Here is a 22,066-nt window from a genome sequence, read left to right as displayed (position 1 = left end):
AGTTTAATTTTACAGATCACAAAAAAATGGGCTTCTTTCTCATCTGATTAACTTAAGATCCACTGAAGCCTTTGATTACTTAATGGCACCTTGGCTATTTGACTTAAATTCCTTGTGAGTTATATTATATTATCTTTCCAGGAGAGATAACGTGCTTTAACAAATACGTTTAACTGTTTTTGCTCCAGAGAGACTTCATTGTGGCGTAACATTAACTTCTCCAGTGTGATTGTCACAGTATTTCGGTGTGAAATCCTTTTTTTATGTTGTTTACAAACACAACTATCGACATTTGAAACATTAATGGAGGACTTCTTGCAATTCTATAAATTACTATTACACAGCAATGGTTGTGATGAACACTGGAAGTTGAATTGAAAGTAGGGGGGGAAAGGTGTTGCACACTGGTTACATACTGTAGTGTACTTAGTGGTGTTACAACATCAAGGATCATACCTTTTCCCAAAGGTGCACACATCTATTTTCCTGTTAATATATTTGCACAAAATATCTGTTGCATGGAAAATGTTATCCATCACCCGGTCCTAAATGAAAACGCCCTCATGCAGTAACATTAATATTGTGTTTCTGACAGACGACAAGCCCAGCCTACCATGACATATTCCAACACTGCGGTTGACTAGTTACATTTCCCATGTCTCTTTGTAGTTTTATGTACTATACGCCACTCAAATTACCTTCTCACCTTGAAGGATCGCCTTAATTATTTAGCATTTAATTTGCTTAAACATACATTTTGTGTCAGATTTCATCTTTGGTGTCAAGAGTGTTCTTATCAGTTTCATGTGAGTTACAAGTGGCTGCATATGAATAGGACCACCAAGGTAAATGATTTCTTGCTTGCTCTACACTGAAGGGTCAGTAAAGAGGATATAGAGTTATACAGAGTTTGGGGTAATGTTTCTTATCTGTCGTGTTAATATAAATGGAAGCTTATCGATAAAAAAGTCAACACAGAGAGGAAAAGTTAACTGAAACTCAGTCACATGTTCAACCTAGGCTTTTACAACATATGAGGGAAACCAGAGGTCAATAAATAAAGTCTGTAACTGATATTTGGGAAATGAATATCGAAATTCAAGCCAAAATGTCTATTTCTGATAACAAATATTTCAGGCCATAGGTCTGTTCCTTCCAGGGTCGGCTCTAGAACAAATCGAATGGGGGGGCAATCATTTACCATGGGGGGGGGCACACACTGCCGTCAACAACCAACACACAAACACCAACGCAACTTCAATTTAAAAAAACATGCTGTAAAGTCTATTGTCTTTCACACACATTGCAGGGGTGTAGTGCTATTTTATAGCGCACCATGATTTGTGTGGGAGAAACTTCTGTGTAGCAATGCAGTGGGAGTCACCGACTCATGAAGGAGACACGGGAAGAGCAGGAGCTTTGATGTCAAACACTGATGGTTTATTTAGGAGCTTCGGCCGGAGAGTTCACATCACAAGTCCAAGAGCCAGAGGTTCTGACTTCAAGGTAGAGTTGCCACGTCAATTCTGGAGCGCCTCTCTCTCGTTAGCCAATTTAACTGGTTTCGCAGAGAGTAATCAACATATTTGAGAAGATAGCATAAACAGTTGGGAACACTGAGTTACTTGTGTCTGACACTTATGGCCTCGAAGATTTCACACCTTGGAGTCCACAAACACAGAGAAGGAAGTGTCCCAGTGTACCCACAACAATAAACCATCTGTGACCTAGGGTTGCCCGGTCATATAATGGGAACAACAACATTATGGCTGAAGCAGCCTATCTCCTTAAAGGAGATAACAGACGTCAGGGTTGGTCATGCACTTCATATCTAGGAGTCTAGGAAAATTATTTCCCTAACAACTTGTGCATGTATGCACGACCACCAAAACAGAAACATATGGACATAGGCCACCATATAAAAAGTGTGCAAATGTATTTAGTATCCTATCCATGTGAACATGTTTTAGGTGGGGGTGGACCTAACCTCCTCTAGGAGGGTCTGGGGCATGCTCCCCCGGGAAGATTATTTTTAAAATATTGAAGGTATGCATCAATCTGGTGCACTTTGAGAGCTAAATGAAGAGATCTATGGATAGCCTACATCTCTCAGCAGCACCCATATGAAACAGAACTGTAAACAGATTTACTTTTTCTTTATGGATATTTTACTAATCACTCCCCCTTTAAACTGTATTCTTGTGTTAGTGTCCCATAGTATTTCATACCCGTTTTTCATTTATTCTCTTATTTTTTAATAACTATAATGATCATATAAAGGTGTTCCTCGCAAATACTTGTTTACATAAATGGTGACCAAACCGTTTGAGACCCACTGAGATAACTTACACTAAAGTGAACTATCTAAACACTGAGAGTCCTTACCTCTGGCAGAGGTTATACGATCTTCTCAGTCTGACAGGAGAGGACTCTCCTCCACCTTGTTGTAGAAACAGCTCTTTATACCCGTTAGCATAGCCAGCTAACCAGATGTTAACAACAACATTCCACGTTACCGCTCGCGCACTCACAAAATGCGCTCGTGCCACACACACACACACACACACACACACACACACACACACACACACACACACACACACACACACACACACACACACACACACACACAGAGCCGAGCTTGAATGAAACACAGAGACCCAGAAGTAGGCTACTTGTACTGTACTCACTGTATATCATATTATTTTCGATGGCTTTACTGTATAATCAGTTTAACAGATCGCCACTGGGCTTTCATCTAAACACACAGCCACGTAATGATAACAAAACAAAAGTCGGGGGTCATTGGTCAAGCAACACACCAATCAGAGAGCAGCAGTGAGCACACCTCAGGCTGTGTTTTATATTTGTATTCTTTATTTCTGATGTATTTCACACAAAAAACCTTTAGTGGAAACGTTTTCACTTTAATGATTAAAAAAAACAGACAAAAAAGGCAAAGTGGTAAGGCTTGCCCACCCTGCGTTGGGGGGGGGCACAGTGACTCATTTGGGGGGGGGGGGGGGGCATGGCCCGCGAATGACCCCCCATGACGTCGACCCTGGTTCCTTCTCAAATGTGTCCTGTCCTGCCGCAGGCAGTTGAACTTCATTTGTGTGAAGTTACAGGAGCAAACACATTGCCCTTCCGCTTAAACTATTTTGCCTTCAAATTAAAAGGGTGTTGTTGATAAAGGACTAGGTGAAGGAAAGTTGCATTACTAGGGAGATCTACTAAACAGAACATCGCTTAATTTTGTAAGCTAACTAGCCAAGAACAAATTAAATGCTTTAGCAAGTGTTACGATAGTGTATATGCTGTGGGGTTTTATTTTGACATTCATGAACCGGAAAAGTCGTTGCTAGCTCAGCCCAATTGACGACAGTAGGTTTAACTTCAAATTTAAATAGCCAGAGGCAAATTTCAAACGGATTATCTGAAGGTAACATAGAAGAGTTTGGCAGGATAGTAGTTGGACGCTATAAATTGACATGTGTCTTTTTATTTTAGCAGTAAATGTACTTACTTAAAGAAACAGTGGACGGGTTTTTGATTTGACCTAGATTTGCATTGTTTCCAGAGGGATTCCTCAGGTTATGTACAGGTTAACTGGCTAATCCAACGAGATAACTAGTTAAATCCGTGGTTGCTAATCCTTTTCAGACACGTATCCTTTGAACACCGTTAAAAATAGTAGGAGGAGTGTCCTACTGCAACGACCGTTACGATAACAACGACAAAGTAATCACAACTCGAAAGTTTTTTTTTAGTTGGACATGTTTGAGACTGAATACAAACTCATTTATTTTCCGTAAACTGATAGCCTACTAGTTTCGTCTGAAAGAATGCGGACTAAACTTGAAGTGGTGAAACGGAAACGTGACGAGGCTGCTGGTGAATGTGAAAGGGTCACTTCTTGCTCAGCAGCAGAAACATTAGGTGCCAGTGTGCCGCTCCTCAGGGCATGAAACTTCTACCCAAGTTTGCACCGAGGAAGGAAACGACGACATGGCACTCTGCGGAAGAAGGCACCGACCAACGATACTTTTCTCCCTCTTGAGTGTCACTTTAGTGGGATATCTAGTGTTTTTCAGGCACAACTCAGTGGACGTGAGTGTGACAAACCGTCGAGAGCCCCCCGGGGAGCGAGAGGTGGGGAACGAAGAGCTAAAGAAACCCGTCTACGAGAGGCCCCCCATGGATTTATTAGCCTTGGGTGAAATGGGGAGAGCCGTCAAGCTGAATCTGAACGGAGAGGAGAAGAGAAAAGAGGAAGAAAGCATACAAAAACATCAGATAAACACTTATGTCAGTGATAAAGTGTCGCTACACCGCAGTTTGCCAGAGAGATGGAACCCACTGTGAGTTACTAGTTGAGAAGTGTCAAGCTTTATACCACTGTTATAAAGTTAAAGGGGATTTTATACACTGTGGATGCCATGCAGAAGCTACAATCCAGCTGACTACCTGCCAACAATTTACAAGTAGTAGGCTACAGAGTAATTTGCTTTTGGGGTGTAACTGATGCTTGCCATATCTAATAGAAACTAAATATGTGGGGTATATAATAATGTTTTTTATCTGGGGCTAGTTAAGAAGTGTGAAACTTTTTTAAAACAAAAAACACTGTTATAAAGTGAATAGGATCCTACACTATGGATGCCATTCAAAAGCTACAATCTAGCTGACTAACTGCAATTGTTTTTCCAAAAGACACTAATTAACTAGTACAATCATTTGCTATTGGGTGTAACCGATGCTTGCCATGCTACTGCCCCCTTCCACTCTGCAGTTTTAACCACTTCCACATCCTCCTTTTCAAAATGACTCCTTATATCTAACACATTGCAGTTGCAAAGAGGTGGAGTATGACTACAGGTCCCTGCCAACAACCTCCGTTGTCATCACCTTCTACAACGAGGCCTGGTCCACCCTGTTGAGGACGGTCCACAGCGTCCTGGAGACGTCTCCGGACATCCTGCTGAAAGAGGTGGTGCTGGTGGACGACTACAGTGACAGAGGTACGAACATGGACTGATGGAGGGAGACGGACTGATGGACAGGCAGAGGGGCTGGGGGCGGTCAGGGGTGCTGATTGACAGTCAGAGAGAACAGAGAGGTTGTCAGAGGTTCACACAAGTCGTGAAACAGAACGGTGGCAATCATCAGTTTGTCAGATAAATTGAAGGGAGGAGGACACAGTGACACGTCGGCAATTAGGATATTCAAACAGAGACACAGACTTAAAGGGACACTTTATACACATCCGTTTAGAATCCTAGATGTCTGGTTTTGTATTTATCTTCAATATAAAGACACAGTAACATCTTGCCAAATGGTACAGTAATAATAACAGTATTCCTGTAAATTGGAAGAGTTTGATCAAACGCAGTGTTCAAATTGGAAGAGGAAAAAGAGAAGCATTCTGTGGCTGGCTAAAGATGAACTCAAGAGATTTTTTGTCACTAATTTGAGGCCATTCATTATTTTGTTTTCTGTATGCAGATTAACTGTGAAGAGCTGAGACATTTTAGAGAGTGGTTCAAAACCATTTTGGCTTCATGGTCTTATGAATGAAGCAATGCCTGCCTCACCCTCTGTTAACATTGGCTGTACAGAACGGTGAAGAAATTCACCAGAAAATGATTTCAGATTAAGAGGTGGTGTAGAGACCAAGAACCTTTCACAATCACACCTTAGAAGACGGGCACGGAAAGAAATACATTGTAAAATATTTGTTAGATATGTTTGTATTCTTGCATGTAAATCAACATAAACTCGTAATACCATCAGAACAGCAGGGATTTCTGACGGTCTGTTTAAGGACAAAGGATTAATTTACCAAAGCCCATTTTATTAATCATGTTGTTATTCCACCTACAAGGCAGCAGATGGATGATCTGAATGTAGTTATTGTGTATAAAACATTTGAACACTATTTTCCTTTCTTTGGTAATCAGCTTTACGAGCTGCTATCAAAAGCTGGCTGCAGAATGTATTTGTTGTGTCATGCTTGTTGTCCATGATCCATTTAATCTCTTAATGTTTGAAGTGAACACGTAACAGTTTTCAATTCACATTTATCAGATTGTTTGTCTGTTTACTTGTTCCTGAAGCTCATCTGAAGGGGCCATTGGAGCAGCACATCTCAGGTTTGAGGAAGGTGCGTTTGATCCGGGCCACCAAGAGGGAGGGGTTGGTGCGTGCCCGGTTGCTCGGGGCATCCATTACCACGGGTGATGTGCTGACCTTCCTGGACTGTCACTGCGAGTGTCATGACGGCTGGTTAGAGCCTCTGCTTCACAGGTTAGAAAACCCTCAGCAGGGAAAATGGAGTGTTTTGTCATTGTTGCTTTGTGGTTGGAAAGGCATAACTGAAGTGTAACACTGAAAACCATCCAGTCTGCCAAAGGAGAGCTGTTATTTTACTCTCTAAAAGCAAGGGCATAGCGTGGCTTTATAACACTACTTTATTCCTGTCAAGAGCTTTCCTCCTCTTTCTACTCCAGGATCAAAGAGGAGCCTTCGGCGGTGGTGTGTCCTGTCATTGATGTGATCGACTGGAACACTTTCCAGTATTTAGGGAACTCTGGTGAACCTCAGATTGGAGGCTTTGATTGGCGGTTGGTCTTTACCTGGCACACTGTCCCAGAATATGAACAGAAACGCCGTCGATCGCCTATTGATGTCATCAGGTGGGTTTTTTGGACGTTGTGAGAAAAAGTCCCATTAATTTTATATCTTGGTTCTGGCAGATCTTGTTCCCCTCGCAGATATGTTTTGTTATGCTGATATTTTCCCACAATAACGACCATTTTACCAATTTATTTGTTGATTGAAAGGGTAGTGTGCTTCAGCTTTGTAGGTAAAGTTAATTGAGCGCTGTAGTGAGGGAAATGAGAACTGGATATTCCAGTTATACAAATTAAAGCTAGGGTGGGTCATTTAAAGAAGTTGCAAACCCTTTTCCAATGAAAGTAGCTAGCAGCATTAGCTCCAAAAGTCACTCAATCTAGCGTAGAAGTTATTAAATGGGCAACATTGACAGCCTGTCTCTTCAGGACATGTAAACAAACATGGACATTGTTGGTACTAACAGTTGTCAAGCTAGCAGATTGTGGCACACTTCAGTGCAATGAGGCCAGTAAGCAGACAGGCATGTGGAAATATTAAAGAAATAACTTAAGGTCATTCAATTTGGATTTGCGCAGATACCGGGTTTAAGGATAACTTTAAAGAAAGAGCTGTAGATGATCTCGTATACTGTCAGCTGGCACTAAAGATGATATATCAGTTCGCTGATCCAGCAGAAAAATCATAATTTATAAGATGCAGGGAAATAGTGATGTGTTTTTGCCCTCAGGTCTCCTACTATGGCAGGTGGTCTGTTTGCTGTGAGCAAGAACTACTTCCATTACCTGGGAACATACGACACAGGCATGGAGGTGTGGGGAGGGGAGAACCTGGAGTTCTCCTTCAGGGTAAGAAATAATGTTTCATATGTACATGTATTCTGAATGTTTAAGGGTGTAACTCTAGGTATACAAAAAGTCACAATTCATATGCTGTCTGCATATTAAAATGAAATATGCACATTTTAATTGACACTAAAACACACAGCTGTAAGAAGGCATCCAGAACTGCATCATGTGATGAATTATAGTTTCCCCAAACATCCTGAAATAATTATATCAACCAGTGTGAACAGGCCAAATATTTTTATAGTTTAATTTCAGTGAAGAATCTGAACATCCTTTTTTTCAGTAGCCGCAATTTCCCAAAGGGAAGTCACCCAAATATATTTCCATTCAACAACAAAACAGCTTTTCCGTCTCCAAGTTCCGCCCCAACAAGGCTGTGCTTTGTGTGGAGTGAGTGAATCATGGCTCTGTGGCTAACCAAACCCTCGTGGTGCTGGTGTTTGTGATGTCTCTTAGATTTGGCAGTGTGGAGGCAGCCTGGAGGTCCACCCATGCTCCCATGTGGGCCACGTGTTCCCTAAAAAGGCCCCCTACTCACGCAGCAAAGCTCTGGCAAACAGTGTGAGAGCCGCTGAGGTCTGGATGGATGAATTCAAAGACGTCTACTACCATCGAAACCCCCACGCACGACTGGTGAGTCTGCACAGATGGCGAGTGTTTGTACGTGCAAGTGGAATCAAATACAACTATTGCATTTTCAAGTAAGCGTTAGAGTATAGCAATGACTGAATTGTTTATTGTTCTTTATGGAGATGGGAGATAGACTCACCACAAAACTGATGATTTATCACATGATTTCAATGCACACATGCACACATTTGAATATTTACACAAACTACACACACTGCCTGCCCCCCCCCCCCCCCCTGTGGTGTAAAAGCTCCCCTGATTAAGTGACACTTGGGATACATGAGTGGCAGACACGCCAGGCGACAGGGGTGTGTGATTACCACCTTTCCGTGTCCCTCCGTGCCAACAGGCGTCGCCCACCTGTCCTTGAGTGAGAGCAACACGTGTGTGTGTGTGTGTGTGTGTGTGTGTGTGTGTGTGTGTGTGTGTGTGTGTGTGTGTGTGTGTGTGTGTGTGTGTGTGTGTGTGTGTGTGGTGTGTGTGTGTGTGTGTGTGTGTGTGTGTGTGTGTGTGTGTGTGTGTGTGTGTGTGTGTGTGTGTGTGTGTATTTAAGAGGAGAGGCTCTCTAAACACAGATCAGGTGGCACTATGTCCCTGAGAGGAGGAAGTCTTGCCAAATTCGCAATGGCTCGGCAAACCTAATAAACCAAACTCTCTAAACAAACACTTGGTCATACATGCAGCGTTTTGAGAAATGTTATATTCAAGATGTTTTATTTTCTTGATGCTGTTAAACTTTCCTATGACAGCCTTTATCTCATAGGTTTCATGACACTTTTTCTGGCATTTCTTGCAGTTTTTGATTTACACAGGTAGAGATTTTGTCAAACCTTTTGAAGAGATTATCAACCCAAGTATCTTTCTGAAGATATTTTTGGCATATTCCCACTTCCTACTACGTGACGCTGGCAGACATGTCAAAGCAGACACTACACACACACACAAAGATCTTCCTTTGTTCTCTTCAGGAACTATCACTCCCTTTTTTAGGGATAAACTAAGGCAGGGAGATTTTTATTTGTGTAAATAATTAATTAATTTAGGTCTGGTATGACTAAATCACAACTTCACATGATAGTTTTTGGATCCAAGCCCTCTATGTATGTCATTTGAGTCAGTCTCAAACGTAATATATTGATGGATCATTTCAATATTTATAAAGCAGCAACGATGTCATATTACCAAAAAAAAGCTACGCTACAGAACATTACATTACGGTTACAGGACGATTGATCGCTGAATTGTTGAGTTGATGAGTCTCCTGTTTACTCCATGTGAGTTATGTTTACAACTCTAATAAATAAGTAATAAGGCGGTGTGCAACCTAAATAAAGCAGATTCAAATTGCAACAGTGTGTCGTTTTCAGACATGACACGGATACAAAAGTGAATCTGTATCCAATGTTTTCCCGTGATCTGTTTACACTCCCTTGTTTGTGACTCCCTTGCTGATCCAGATACTGGGTTGTCGTTGCGTGTCACTCTTACATTTGCTCTTTACTGTCATTTAAATACCATCTCTCAATTTGCCTGTTATTGGCCTCATAAACTGTAGTGGCTCGCATTGGTCTTCCACATTGTCAGCTGACTCTGTCCTTTGGGAATCCGTCTATTGAGAAAGTGAATTGATGAAGGGCCAATTAAAGCTATGTTTGGGCGAACCACCATCATCCATCATCCTGCAGAGCGTCTGAACTCTTCCTCCAGCAGGGAAGGTGTGGTGAGCATATGCTCTGTCATCCTCCCTGCATCGTAGATCACGAGCCATGGTTACTGTGGTGTGTATGCACAGCTGTGTATGCACAAAGGTATTTAGATAAGAAAATAAAAATTTTTTTGCATCTACTGACATGCCAAGACACACATGGATACTCGTCCTGCTCTCTATTAACCAGGATGTAGAAAAAGCAGTACTTGTTGTCCCCTAAAATATATATTTCACAAATATCAGAAAGAAAGATTACAACAAAATCATTCCAAGGCAAGGCAAGTTTATTTATATAGCACCTTTCAACACAAGGCAATTCAAAGTGCTTTACAAAAAACGAAAGACATTAAGAAAATGGCATTTAAAATCAGTCATTAAAAAGAAAAGATAATAAAATAAACATTAAAAGAAAAAATACATGGATAAAAGTTACAGTGCAGTTTAAGGGCTGCAACAAACGACTAATTTGATAATCGATTAATCTATCGATTAATGAAACGATTAATCGACTATTCGGACTATTATGCCTTGCACAATTTCTCAAACGCTCTTATTTAGCCATCAACTTTTAGATTTAGCTTGAGGTTGTTTTAGGCATGTGGAAACTAAAAATGAAGACAATAAAGATGAATACTTGATTCAAAAATACATTTATTATTAAATTAACTAAACACATTTTGAACAAAATTAACATTGTTTTTTATTTAAATTAAATAAATAATATTTCACATCAAAAGAAACAATGTTTTAACAAATCGTATTAAATTATGTGATAACGGAACTGTAAACAGAATAGCTGAAACTTTAACAAAATAAATAACTCAGTTACCTCTAATCATTAACCCATGTTTGTATAATGTAGTTAACTCTGTGTGTTGCTGCTAGCATACATAACACCTGACGTGGAAACGTTACTCGTGGATGGAGCTACAGAGCTACTAGAAAGGTACCCGGTGCATTTCTCCGTCTGAATGTGGTGCACTTTTGCCAAATGTTTAGACAAATTGCTCGTGTTACCGCCCTTACATGCTTAACTCTTATTGCACTTTTGGCAACGAGCATTGTCCACAGCGAGACGGGTAAAGTTTAACCACACCTCGGAGCGCGTTCTCTCCGCCATCTCCGCAGTGTGTTGCTGCATGTACTGTAGCAGCTGCGTGTGTGTAAACTGCCCCGCCCCCTCGCACACAGACCGGGGAGAGAGATCTCGTCTGATCGAAAATACATCATAGACGCATTTGTGTTGTCTTTTTGCATATTAGAAACGAGTTGGCGACACTAAGACTGCGATATAATGTTTTTGTATCAACAATACATGACATATATTTTTAAAATGTCTCCAGTACCGATAAAAAGACCAATAACGTTGGAGCTTAACGGCGCGTAAAACACACGTGATGACGTCACCAACGAATCGACGACTGAATTAGTTGGCAACTAATTTGGTTGCTACTTTCAGTGAAGAGATTTGTTTACTATATGAAGTAGATCTGAGGCCATGCAACGAAAAACATCTTTGAAAAATCCTGTTGGAATAATATCAAGGCAGCAGGAGGAGGATTTCAGAAGTTGAATAATGTCCTCTAGGTTTTTATCATTAATCTGATGGAATTGTGTCATGGTGTTTGAATTTATATTAGGTGGACATAGGGACAACACATTTGCTGTACCTGATGCAGAGATAATTCCAAATTATAAAGGCCAAGTCTCTCTTTATAGATTTCAAAGTGAACCTGGAGATTTGTTTTTCGCCACCTACGTTCAGCTTTTCGACACTCTCTTTTTTCTGCTCTCACGGTCATGGCCTTTCTCCATGGAGATATTTTATTCCCAGTCACTTCCTTTACCTTAGTTGGAGCAATGGCATCTATAACATTTTTAATTTTTGAATTAAAATGATCTACTAGCTCATTTACTGAGATTCAATTCAATTCAATTCAAAACCTTTATTTATACAGATAAAACCCATTGAGATCATAGACCTCTTTTACAATGGTGACCTGCTTCAATTAGTTCCAAACATTAATACAAACATGACAGAAAACAAAGGACATTATATGATACTACAGTTTGTATACTAGTAGCATTTACAGACACCAATATTTTCTGATTGTATAGCGTCTATCCTAGCTTTAAAAACATGAAATGGAATCAAACTGCTTAGCTTCCATTCCTTTTGTAGACTGTTCCATGCTAGCGGCGCTGCACATCTAAAAGCTGTATTTCCTAATACAGTCCTAGCAGTTGGCACATGTAATACAACCACAGCTTTAGATCTCAGGCAGTAGCCATTTACAATACGCTGTGAGATCAGGGAACAGATGTAAGGCGGAAGTTTGTTAGCAGGGGCAAGTGTGGAAGAAAAATTCTGAGTAAACATTTCCCTAGTATTTTCAGTTAAATATCGCTTTGTGGTTACCTCTTTTTGAACATTTTTGTGAACAGAAATCGAGCTCTCAAAGAAAACACAGGAATGGTCAGAGAGTGCAACATCAGTCACCACAACCTTAGAGATATTCAGACCCTTTGAGATAATTAAGTCCAGAGTGTGCCCCTTATTGTGTGTGGGCTCCGTCACATGCTGAGTCAGTCCATAGTTACACAAAACAGTTCTTTAGCCCCTCTGTCCTGTAGTGCACATATTTGAAAGACTTTGCTAGGAACAATCCAGAAGTTTAGTCTGCTCCGATGCTTGTGTGTTTGGAATATATCAGGAAGACTTAATATAGAAATTTGACATTTAAAAAAAAGTTTGTATTAAACCTGTAGAACAAATGTTTTATTGCATCCTTAAAAAGTTTGTATCTTTTGGAAATTCCCATAGAAAGTGAAATAGTACCTCGTTCGAACATTCAGTGCAAACAGCTGTTAGAATCAGCAGATTTATTATGAAGTCTGACGAGCAGTATGTACATTTATATTGAAGTATCTTAAACCTTGTGTTTACCGTCTGGTTTTTCCCTTTAAACAAGCCTTGTAAGTGTCCTATTATTACTATATTACAACTATAGATGGTGCTGTTGTATACCATTTCAGCACAAAACTATCCTCTGAGTGTGTCCTCTCTGACACTGCAGTATCAAGAGCCCACCACACACACACACACACACACACACAAGTTTTAATTTGAACACCGTACCAATTTTGTTATTCCTGTGAGTGTTTTGATTCTCAGGTTATTATGGCAGAAGTGTTCTGATAAACTCATTTGTGGTCTTTGATTTCAGGAGGCCTTTGGAGATGTGACAGCGCGGAGGAAGCTCAGAGAGAAGCTGGGCTGTAAGAACTTCAGGTGGTATCTGGATAATATATACCCCGATATTCACGTCCCAGAGGATAAGCCGGGCATGTTTGGAATGGTGAGAACACAACTAAGGAGCTTTTGTCTGTTTGTTTTGTAAGAAAGTTCAATTATATTATTTCTTTTTTATAATGAAGATCTTTGCTCAGGGTATATTCAGTTGTCCACTCTACAAATACAGTACAAATACACACAGGTATAGGTGCACACATGCACATAATCAGATAATGCTACATTTAAAGTCGAGTGGAAATATGGAAAAACAAAAACAAAAAAGCGTTTGCACATAGTGGACGTTCGCCCCAGACAGCAGTGATATGACAACATCACCTGCAACCAACCCCCTTTAGTTTTCATTTACATAATATACACATATACATTCACTAGCTAAATCGAAAAATATAGTGCATCCATTTCAATTTTTAATGAGTAGTCTGTCTTTTGGCATCATCTAATTTCAAAGGTTTATTGACCTTATTAGTTTCTCCATTATAGCTGAAGAGCCGCGGCAAATCCAACTACTGTTTCGACTACAACCCTTCAGACGAGCACAACGTGGTGGGACAAAGAGTCATCCTGTACCAGTGTCACGGCATGGGGCAGAACCAGGTAATGCACGCCAGCCATTAAAGGGTCACTTCAGTCCGTTGGAATGGGCATTACATGTCTTCCTTTAGCATTGTGAAATGTTTGATTAGTCTTAGTTTTACTGGAGAACTATTTCAAATACAAATCTTGCATTAGGGAACTAGTTAGCCTTTTCCCAGGTTGAAAAATGATATGTCGACCTTTGTGACACACCTGTAGGCTCTGTGGTCAAGGAAGCAGAAATGTACCACTGTTTCTCCAGCAGCCCACTGTACACACACACACACACACACACACACACACACACACACACACACACACAACACACACACACACACACACACAACACACACACACACACACACACACACACACACACACACACACACACACACACACACTGACGTATCCTAGGAACCAAGGCTTTTGCTGTCTGCCTTATGGGACTGCATGATGTAAACTCACCCTAAACACACACCTGCATTACACATGTTTGTATGTGTAGTACATTAAATAAAAAACACACTCACAAGCCATCTCTCAGTATGCTGGGTCCGTTATCCTTCCTGCTGCATGCCTTCTTCTGAGTCACACATAAACATGCAAACATACATTGGGCATTCTCTGTGTCTAACATGACCCTCTGAAATATTGCAAAACCTAAATGCATTTGTGTTTTGGTTATAGCAATCAGTTGACTTGCAGTGGAAAATTAACAATTAAGCTACATGCATGACATGATATTGATTTGACTCTGTCTATATTATGTGGAATATTAAGTGAGATTTAAAAAAATAAATAAAAAAAAGGCAAAAAAGTTTAATTTACATTACACATTTTGCACTTCCTCCCGCAGTTCTTTGAGTACTCCACAGAGGGTGAGATCCGCTACAACACCAGGGAGCCTGCTGGGTGTGTTGTGGGTGACCCCATCAGCACCTACCTGACCCTCCAGCTGTGTCGGAAGCGAGGACAACCCATGCCTCAAGACCAGAAGTTTGTCCTCCGGGAGGTAAGGAGCTCAATCCTGGTATACACAAAGAGGCAGTGTGTGCGGAGAGACAGGAAGTGACATCATGGTGGCAGTAAAAGTGCATGATAAAATGAGGTTCTGATTAGATTTCCTTTTTAATGTTTCACTATTTTTTTCATACGTTCACATTTATTTATTACTTTCCTTCTTGAACCACCACTAATGCTCTTACTGTTTCGATCCCCTGTTTTCCAGCTCTTAACCAATCCAATCATCTAAAAGCCTTTCCTCTTTTATTAGTAGGGATGTGATTCTTTTGCCCCATACAAGAACATCCTGTGATGATTTTATTATCTTCATTTGTTTTAAAATATCCTTATTGTTTTAGGGTTTTTGGCAATATATAAAGTTGTCCTATTCATTATTCTCATCATTATTATTTTATTTCATTGATACTACTGTAGAAGTTGGGAAAAAAAGAGAGGAGAACAACCTGTATTTTTGACTATACAACACTTGTGTTGTTTATTGACCTGCTAAAAGCTCAACAAGTATGTGAAAACGTTACTTTCAACACTCTGTTTCCATAGTAACACATTGACACTGTCCAACTCTTGTGTGAAGGTAAAACATCCCAGAAAAGGCACATAAATTGATTGCTAGTTTTTAACCACAGACAATGGTGAATTATGTCCTTACAAATCTGCTACAATATAATAATCTCAAAAGTGTTATTACTGGATTGAAGCTGAGATATTTGAATCACGACGTCCTTGCACGGCCAAAATCTGCTGTAATTCATGTCAAACTCTTATCAAGCACATACAGAGATACAGTTGTGTAGCTGATACCAAACTGTAAATCACACCGTTAGCATTCTTTTCCGCACGACACTGCTACTTGTTAAGCCTGTTTTCAGTGTAGTTACACCATGCTGTGTCAAGGCTTAATATAGTTGTATATAGAGAGAGAAGTAAACTGACAAAGATAATATCACTTTATTGAGCAGCTGATTATTTAAACATGTCTTGGATAGCGCTAATAGCTACTTTCTAACTGCTCTTGCCATTCGAGCGAATAACCAGCAAATAACTTTGATTTAAAATGCATTTTCTCCACATCTCTGTTTCAGGACGGTAGCCTGTACCATGAGCTGAGCCAGAAGTGTGTGCAGGCGGTAGACAAGACAGAAAACGGGACCCCAGCCCCCTCTCTCCAGCCCTGCTCCGACAGCCCGCACCAGAAGTGGTTCTTTGAGGAGAGAATGTAATTGTATCAAACTAGCCGATACTTATATTTTTCATTCAGGGCTGATATCCTGTGGAGGGATATGTTTTCCACACATTGTTGTGCCAGCTGGACTCAATGGACCAATTAGAAATGATACCGACAAGTACTTACTTTAATGACTTTGTAAATATATAGGGGGATATTTTTTCTAGGATGCTGTTGCTGGGAGACAGGGGCCAACTGAAATATGCATAGTTTTTTCTAATCAAGAAGGCACTTGACAATTATTGAGAACCTGCAATTTTACATGCTGATATTTTTCATTTTTTTCTCCTTTGCACACGTCTCTAGTGGGGCGATCTTTTAGCTCAACTTAGCACTTGCTTCACGCACACATGGACACTGAAACGTCTGTGTGTCGGTCTTAATGAAAATAATAGTTTTACACCTCTTTTAACAAACTCAAAGCCCCTCATGTGCTAGTGGCTGACATTTGCAGAGCCGCATCATGAGGCATTTTCAAAATGTTTCAACTTCTCCTGTAGAGGGGGCCAACGCTCCTCTCTGCAAGTTCCTCTCTTTCACTGTTTTCTCTCTTGTAGAGAGAAAGTTGGAGAAATATTCAGGTATTTCGTTCTCTTACACACAGTGGCTTAGGAAAAGCCTTAAAGGGGACCTATCATGCAAAATGCACTTTTGATGTCTTTTATACATAAATATGTGCCCCCGGCATGTCAGGGAACTCACAAAGTGTCAGAAAATAAAACCCTCTCTCTTTTCCTCCGTGCGCAAATCTCTGAAAAACGGGGCGACAACGAGCTGATCTAGATTTGCCATCCGATATGACGTTATTTACGTCATATCGGATGGCACCCACGTGGTGGACCTACGGCCCTATCAGAAAGTTGCTATCAGAATCAAGGCCCTTGTTTACATTAGCAAGCATCGCTAACACTCAGAGCTAACCAGTACTGGAGAGAGCACATGTGTGAAGAAGCAGGAAATAAAAAGGAACTCACCTTGTGGTAAACCGGCAAGAGAGAAAGCCTTTGAGCTCCATACTGTTTCAGAAATAATCCTTGATGTGGTTTTGGCAGCATTTATTTTAGACAGTATCTGCCGGGTCCCGCATGAGCAGACATAAGCTCCGCCCCCTCTTTTTAATTTTAAAAAAAGCTTTATACCCCGAATCAGCACTTTAGTAACAGGAAGTGAAATGGAGGGATATGAGGCATGGCTAGAATGGGTGATCTGTTTGGTATTTTGAGTAAAACACTTCATAGACATGTTTTTTATAAATTGTTATATATCTTGAGACCTATACTATTGCCTAAATATTTCATGATACTGTAGGTGACCTTTCAATCACAGGCATTATGCAAGTACCCAGTACTTCCTTAACTTAATCACCTAACTACTGATAACAGGAGACTCCAAGTCATTTTGCTTTTCAAATGAAACTTTGAGGTAAAATGAAATTCGTCATTCGGGAGGTTTTGGCTTCCTTGTTTTCAACGTAATGTACTTGCCTCTGTCATGTGGTCTTTAAATGATTTGCAGCTTCAAAAGACTAAATCATAGCCATATTTTCTGTCATGTCGTGTCAACTATGTTTATTTAAAATATTTAATTTCTACATAAAACTAAATACTTTAATTATAAATATGTGGGAATGTATTCACTTAATGATCATAAGTGCAAATTGCAATAATAACATCCTCTTTCCCATCTTAACTTCACACTTGAAGCCCATAGAGTGCCTTAATGTAAAACAAACTGTAATTATAATTTAAGATATGACTTGCGGAGGATACTTTTGTACTGACTCTAAATTATGTCTCAGATATAATGAGTACGGAAGGAAGAATTGTTACAAAGCTGCTTACCAAAAGTATGTATGCTCCTACAGCACACACAGGGACGATGTTTTCCCCCTTTTAGTGCACAGGTGTGACTGGTAGTTGTACTGATTTGTGCACACTGCCTCCTGCTTCCATCGGTAAGAACCAGACGGCTATAGATCTCCCTGTTGTTGCGGTCACTTGTGTGGCTCTCCCTCAGGCGATGCAGAGGGACCGAGGGAAACACAGCGGAGGAGGAGGACACAGTTGTTGGTTGTCTCCGGAGCGCCGGGCTGCCAGATGGCTTCCTGATTGATTTTCTGGTCCTCTCCCAATTCTTTATCACCAGCTCTCCCTCTCCGTGTCGGAGGTGTGCAGCGGACGACTTATCTTTTGGACTCGCGCCAGCCCAATCCTCCTCAGATGACCACTTGTTACTCGTCTGCTTGAGATTTGATTTATGAATGGAAGCCATCAAGAGTACAGTTTTTTGGCAGCAGGAGCAGATAATGGAGGAGCCTGAATGAAGCAATTTGTGACCTCTTCCTTACCATTAACCTTCACAAGCTGCTGGCCCCTTGCTCTCAAAGGAGCTTTGTTAGAAAACTATCCAACTGAAACATGAATGTAAACTCCAAGAAGGATAAATAGAAGATGGAAAAACACAATTTTGCCAGTCCCACAGTGGAATCAGAATCTTTTCATTTGCCAAATATTATGATTGTACAATGATGTGCATGAACATCGTAACATCTGTGCGTATGAGCTCATATACAAGCTTAAAGGGACAGCGCAAGATGTGCTTTACTGTATTTCACTCTCTTACTGCTCTGAACATATATTTAGTGCAGTGTGCAGGACATTGTGTCATGTGATAGCTGAACTCTGTAGGATAAAAGGCACACAAGACAATATTGAAAGACGGACGTAATTTGTGGGGTTGAAGTTCCCAGTAATCCATAAAAGCTTTTGCGGGCTTGTGAGTGCTACACGAGTGTGCAGATAAGTGGAATTGACCAAATGACTGTAGGAAGATTATAGCCAGCTCCATAGAGGGAAGGAGTTGGGCAGCTGTCTCGGCATTGTATAAATATTTTTGGTGATAAAACTTGATCTCATATTAACAGAAGAGTATCACATGCTCAGAAAAGTTTTAACAGGTGGTTCTTTAGGTGTCCACGGGCTCTAGCAAGACCCTGATATGATTTAAGACTTTAAAAAAGCTGCTTCATGAGTATTAACCATCACAGATTGGATCAAACAGGAACAGGAGAGATCACCCTTTTTATGTGCTCATGCTTTATGTATTGAACACTTAAGAAGTGACAGCTTTTCCATTCCTATCAGTTTGTGTCTTTAGCCAGTGAGTGCAGTATAAATATTCTGTCTGTTATTAAAAGGGTTATTTATTGTCCCCTGTGACCATCTGTTATGCCAGACATGTCCTCCATAGTCAAATACAATTTACGCTGCCGTTATATTGTATGCTAATTTGATACGGGACACTTGGCTGCAATAAAACTGATATTCTCCAGTCGAGGATCATATCTCTCTGGCAGGTCATATAGTGCTTTTATATCAACTAAGCCCAGGTCGTAAACAGTTGTGACTTCCCATGGATCTGTGGAGCATTTGAACCTGTAAAGTAGCTGATTATCACCCAGCACTAATGGACCGTGCAGTGCTGCTTTCCACTACCATGAACATATCTTCTGTTTATAATGATACAATTCCCACTGGAGACATTTCAGTTGTGGTAAAAATGCACAAATAATAATGTTGGAATTCAACACCGTGACTGGTGTAATAAAGCTGTCGGTAACTCAAGCGGCCTTATGTTGTAAAAAAGGAAGAGAAGGATGTGATTAACAATATTTTTGTGATAAATAAAGCAATAAACTGACCATATCTGATGTCAATGTATCCATTTAGCTGTTTGTTAATTGTAAGTTAAGTAATCAATCATAATGTTGAAAATGTGTTTTCTGCCTATTATGGGCCCTTTATTGCTCATGTTCAGGTTTCATACATGTATTCTGTGCCTCTGCTGTGACATGTTTCCATGCTTTAATGTTGAAAAAGGTCTTCATTTTTCTCATACTGCCTTTGATGCAGCACCTCTTTTCCCCCTCTGTCTGAAACCAGAGCCTAGTCTGTTCTGATTGGTTAGCTGGCCGGCTCTGTTGTGATGTATCAACCGCTTATAGATGTCCCGCCCCTTGGCCTATCAGGTACAATGTGTTGGAGCCCTAGCCAGTAGAAGCAAAAGTGTTACGTAATGCTGTCATTATATTACAGAAGCAAACAAAGGAGTCCAATGGAGGTGTTTCAGGCAGGGAGGGGGGGGGGGGGGGGAGTGTGTGGGAGAGAAACTCCCTCTCGAGAGTACTTTAGGATTTAAGCGTTTGCAGACTATTAACATTTACATCAACACTTATGTAAAACACTACAGGAAAGGGGGAACCCCAAAAAGCATAATTGGGCCCCTTTAAAATGTGTATCACTGGAAGGCTTTATTCATGAAATGCAACCCAGAAAATACGTTTGCTCTCACTGTAAATCATTGCGTATCAATTTAAGTGTGACTCATCAGAGAAAGACAGGCTATCATCCACATTTAGCTGCGATGGAGACGTGAATCAAGCTGCTCCGAGGGTAATGAGAGAAGAAGAAGAGAAATAGAAAAGGGGGGGGGACTGAGTTTTCCAGCCATATCGGATTGGTTTGATCACCAGCTGCTGAGTGAGATGGTGAAATGTGGAGCCATGCGCCAGGTCGCTCTGTTCCCCCTGGTGTTGACGCTCTGCACTGCAGTCACTCTCAATTACTCACTGATGATGCTTTGCTGTGTGCTTCGTGGCATGTGACAACGCCATGGTGAACGGTGGATAAAAGATAGAGCCATAACATAACAAAATAACATACAAAAAACAGCTGCCTTTTTATAATAGTCTCGAAGGTGGGATTGTGTCAGCTGTTAAAGTGTAGCACGCTGCTGGAAATATTAAAAGGGAACATTTGCACTCGACACGCTGGTTTCTCTCTCGCACAGGATGATATGCTCTGATGGAAAACTTGCCTGAAATCTTCACATTCTGATAATTGCTGCCTAGATGCTGCTTCTTAGGAATATGGAGGCACTGCAGAGGGCTGTGACTCTCTAGCTCTGTCTCATCACAATCTATGGGTGCTTCTCTGTGTGATATGCCATACAAAATAGCAGAAAAAATACTGATATTCAGCAAATGCGCCTACGGAGAGGCTGCAATCTGCACATAGCGTACGGCTACTTTTTGATCCAGTGTGACATACTGTACATGCAGCGCTGCGGTGCCCCACGCCCCATATGTGTCTTTAATGATAATGCAGAACAAGTCTCCCCATAGTGCAAGTCTTCGGAGACGCTATGGCTGCAGTTGCCAGGGAGCGAGAGGAACCGTATAAGAGCGGCACACACTCTGACAGGAGGCCATTTCCACACTGCATATCTGTTTAGTTTATGTAATACCCAGAACAGCTCAGGAGCAGCGACTGTTGGCTGCATACATTAGATGACACACTTTCACTTCAGGAGGGACTCCAGACGGAGCAGTAAACATGTGAGGCCTAGATACAGAGATAGCATTGCATTTCTGATGCAGCGCCACTGCCTGGCTTCTGATTAGGCAGATCGTGTAGAGAATTAAGAAGTAAGGCTTCCCTGAAGTCTCTCAGTCGTTAAATTAGTTCAAATAACCATAAGTTAAAAGTATTCATCAGTCGTGTCTGAAATGCGGCAGTTTTATTTCATTGCATTTCCATTTGGTAGTTTTCCCAGGAAGGAAAATTGGACATGACTTTGGCAGCTTTTTACTGAAGGCATTCAGAATAACTGTAGCTGAGAAAAGACAGGATAGGAACCATCTCAGATTTTCTTGTAAAAGAAACGAGACATGACGAAAAATAAAATAATATATTTCGTAGTAGGATGTGAAACACAAAAGCCTCAATATCACTTGAGCACAGCAAGGAATAAAAGGGAACGTCTATAACAAATTGAAAGAATAATCTGATCAAATGATGCAGTCAGACATTTTTCAAATTCTTAAAGCTGCTGTCATTTAAAAAATAAATAAACATATGATCAAATTCAGCAAATATCTCTTCCTGGTCTGCTCACTGTCCATTCACTTGGTGCACTTAAAAAGACATGTGGCCTTACAGCTCTGTGGTAGCTTGTTATCATATCAATCAGTGAGTCATGGAGTTCATGCTCGTGCACAAGAGGCCATGGATGTATAAAGAGGAAGGAGTGAAAAGGACAGTTAATCTAGA

General features: G+C 40.7%; 2 protein-coding genes across 2 annotated transcripts in view; both read left to right on the top strand.

The window, feature by feature from the left end:
* Positions 1-22,066, top strand: part of si:ch211-193k19.2 (uncharacterized protein LOC100034574 homolog) — a 1,126,861-nt gene that overhangs the window by 618,776 nt on the left and 486,019 nt on the right. The window lies entirely within an intron of this gene.
* galnt12 (UDP-N-acetyl-alpha-D-galactosamine:polypeptide N-acetylgalactosaminyltransferase 12) lies at positions 3,404-19,660 on the top strand. The gene is made up of 10 exons (XM_034240964.1): positions 3,404-4,361; positions 4,852-5,021; positions 6,117-6,306; positions 6,510-6,695; positions 7,364-7,481; positions 7,938-8,114; positions 13,047-13,178; positions 13,616-13,729; positions 14,565-14,720; positions 15,814-19,660. The coding sequence occupies exons 1-10, from the start codon at positions 4,009-4,011 to the stop codon at positions 15,949-15,951; spliced, it is 1,734 nt and encodes a 577-aa protein (XP_034096855.1). The 5' UTR covers positions 3,404-4,008; the 3' UTR covers positions 15,952-19,660.

Source organism: Gymnodraco acuticeps, unplaced genomic scaffold, assembly GCF_902827175.1.
Source record: "Gymnodraco acuticeps unplaced genomic scaffold, fGymAcu1.1, whole genome shotgun sequence".
Taxonomy (NCBI): Eukaryota; Metazoa; Chordata; class Actinopteri; order Perciformes; family Bathydraconidae; genus Gymnodraco; species Gymnodraco acuticeps.
The sequence above is the reverse complement of the archived record's forward strand: the minus strand, read 5'-3'. Positions and strand labels throughout refer to the sequence as shown.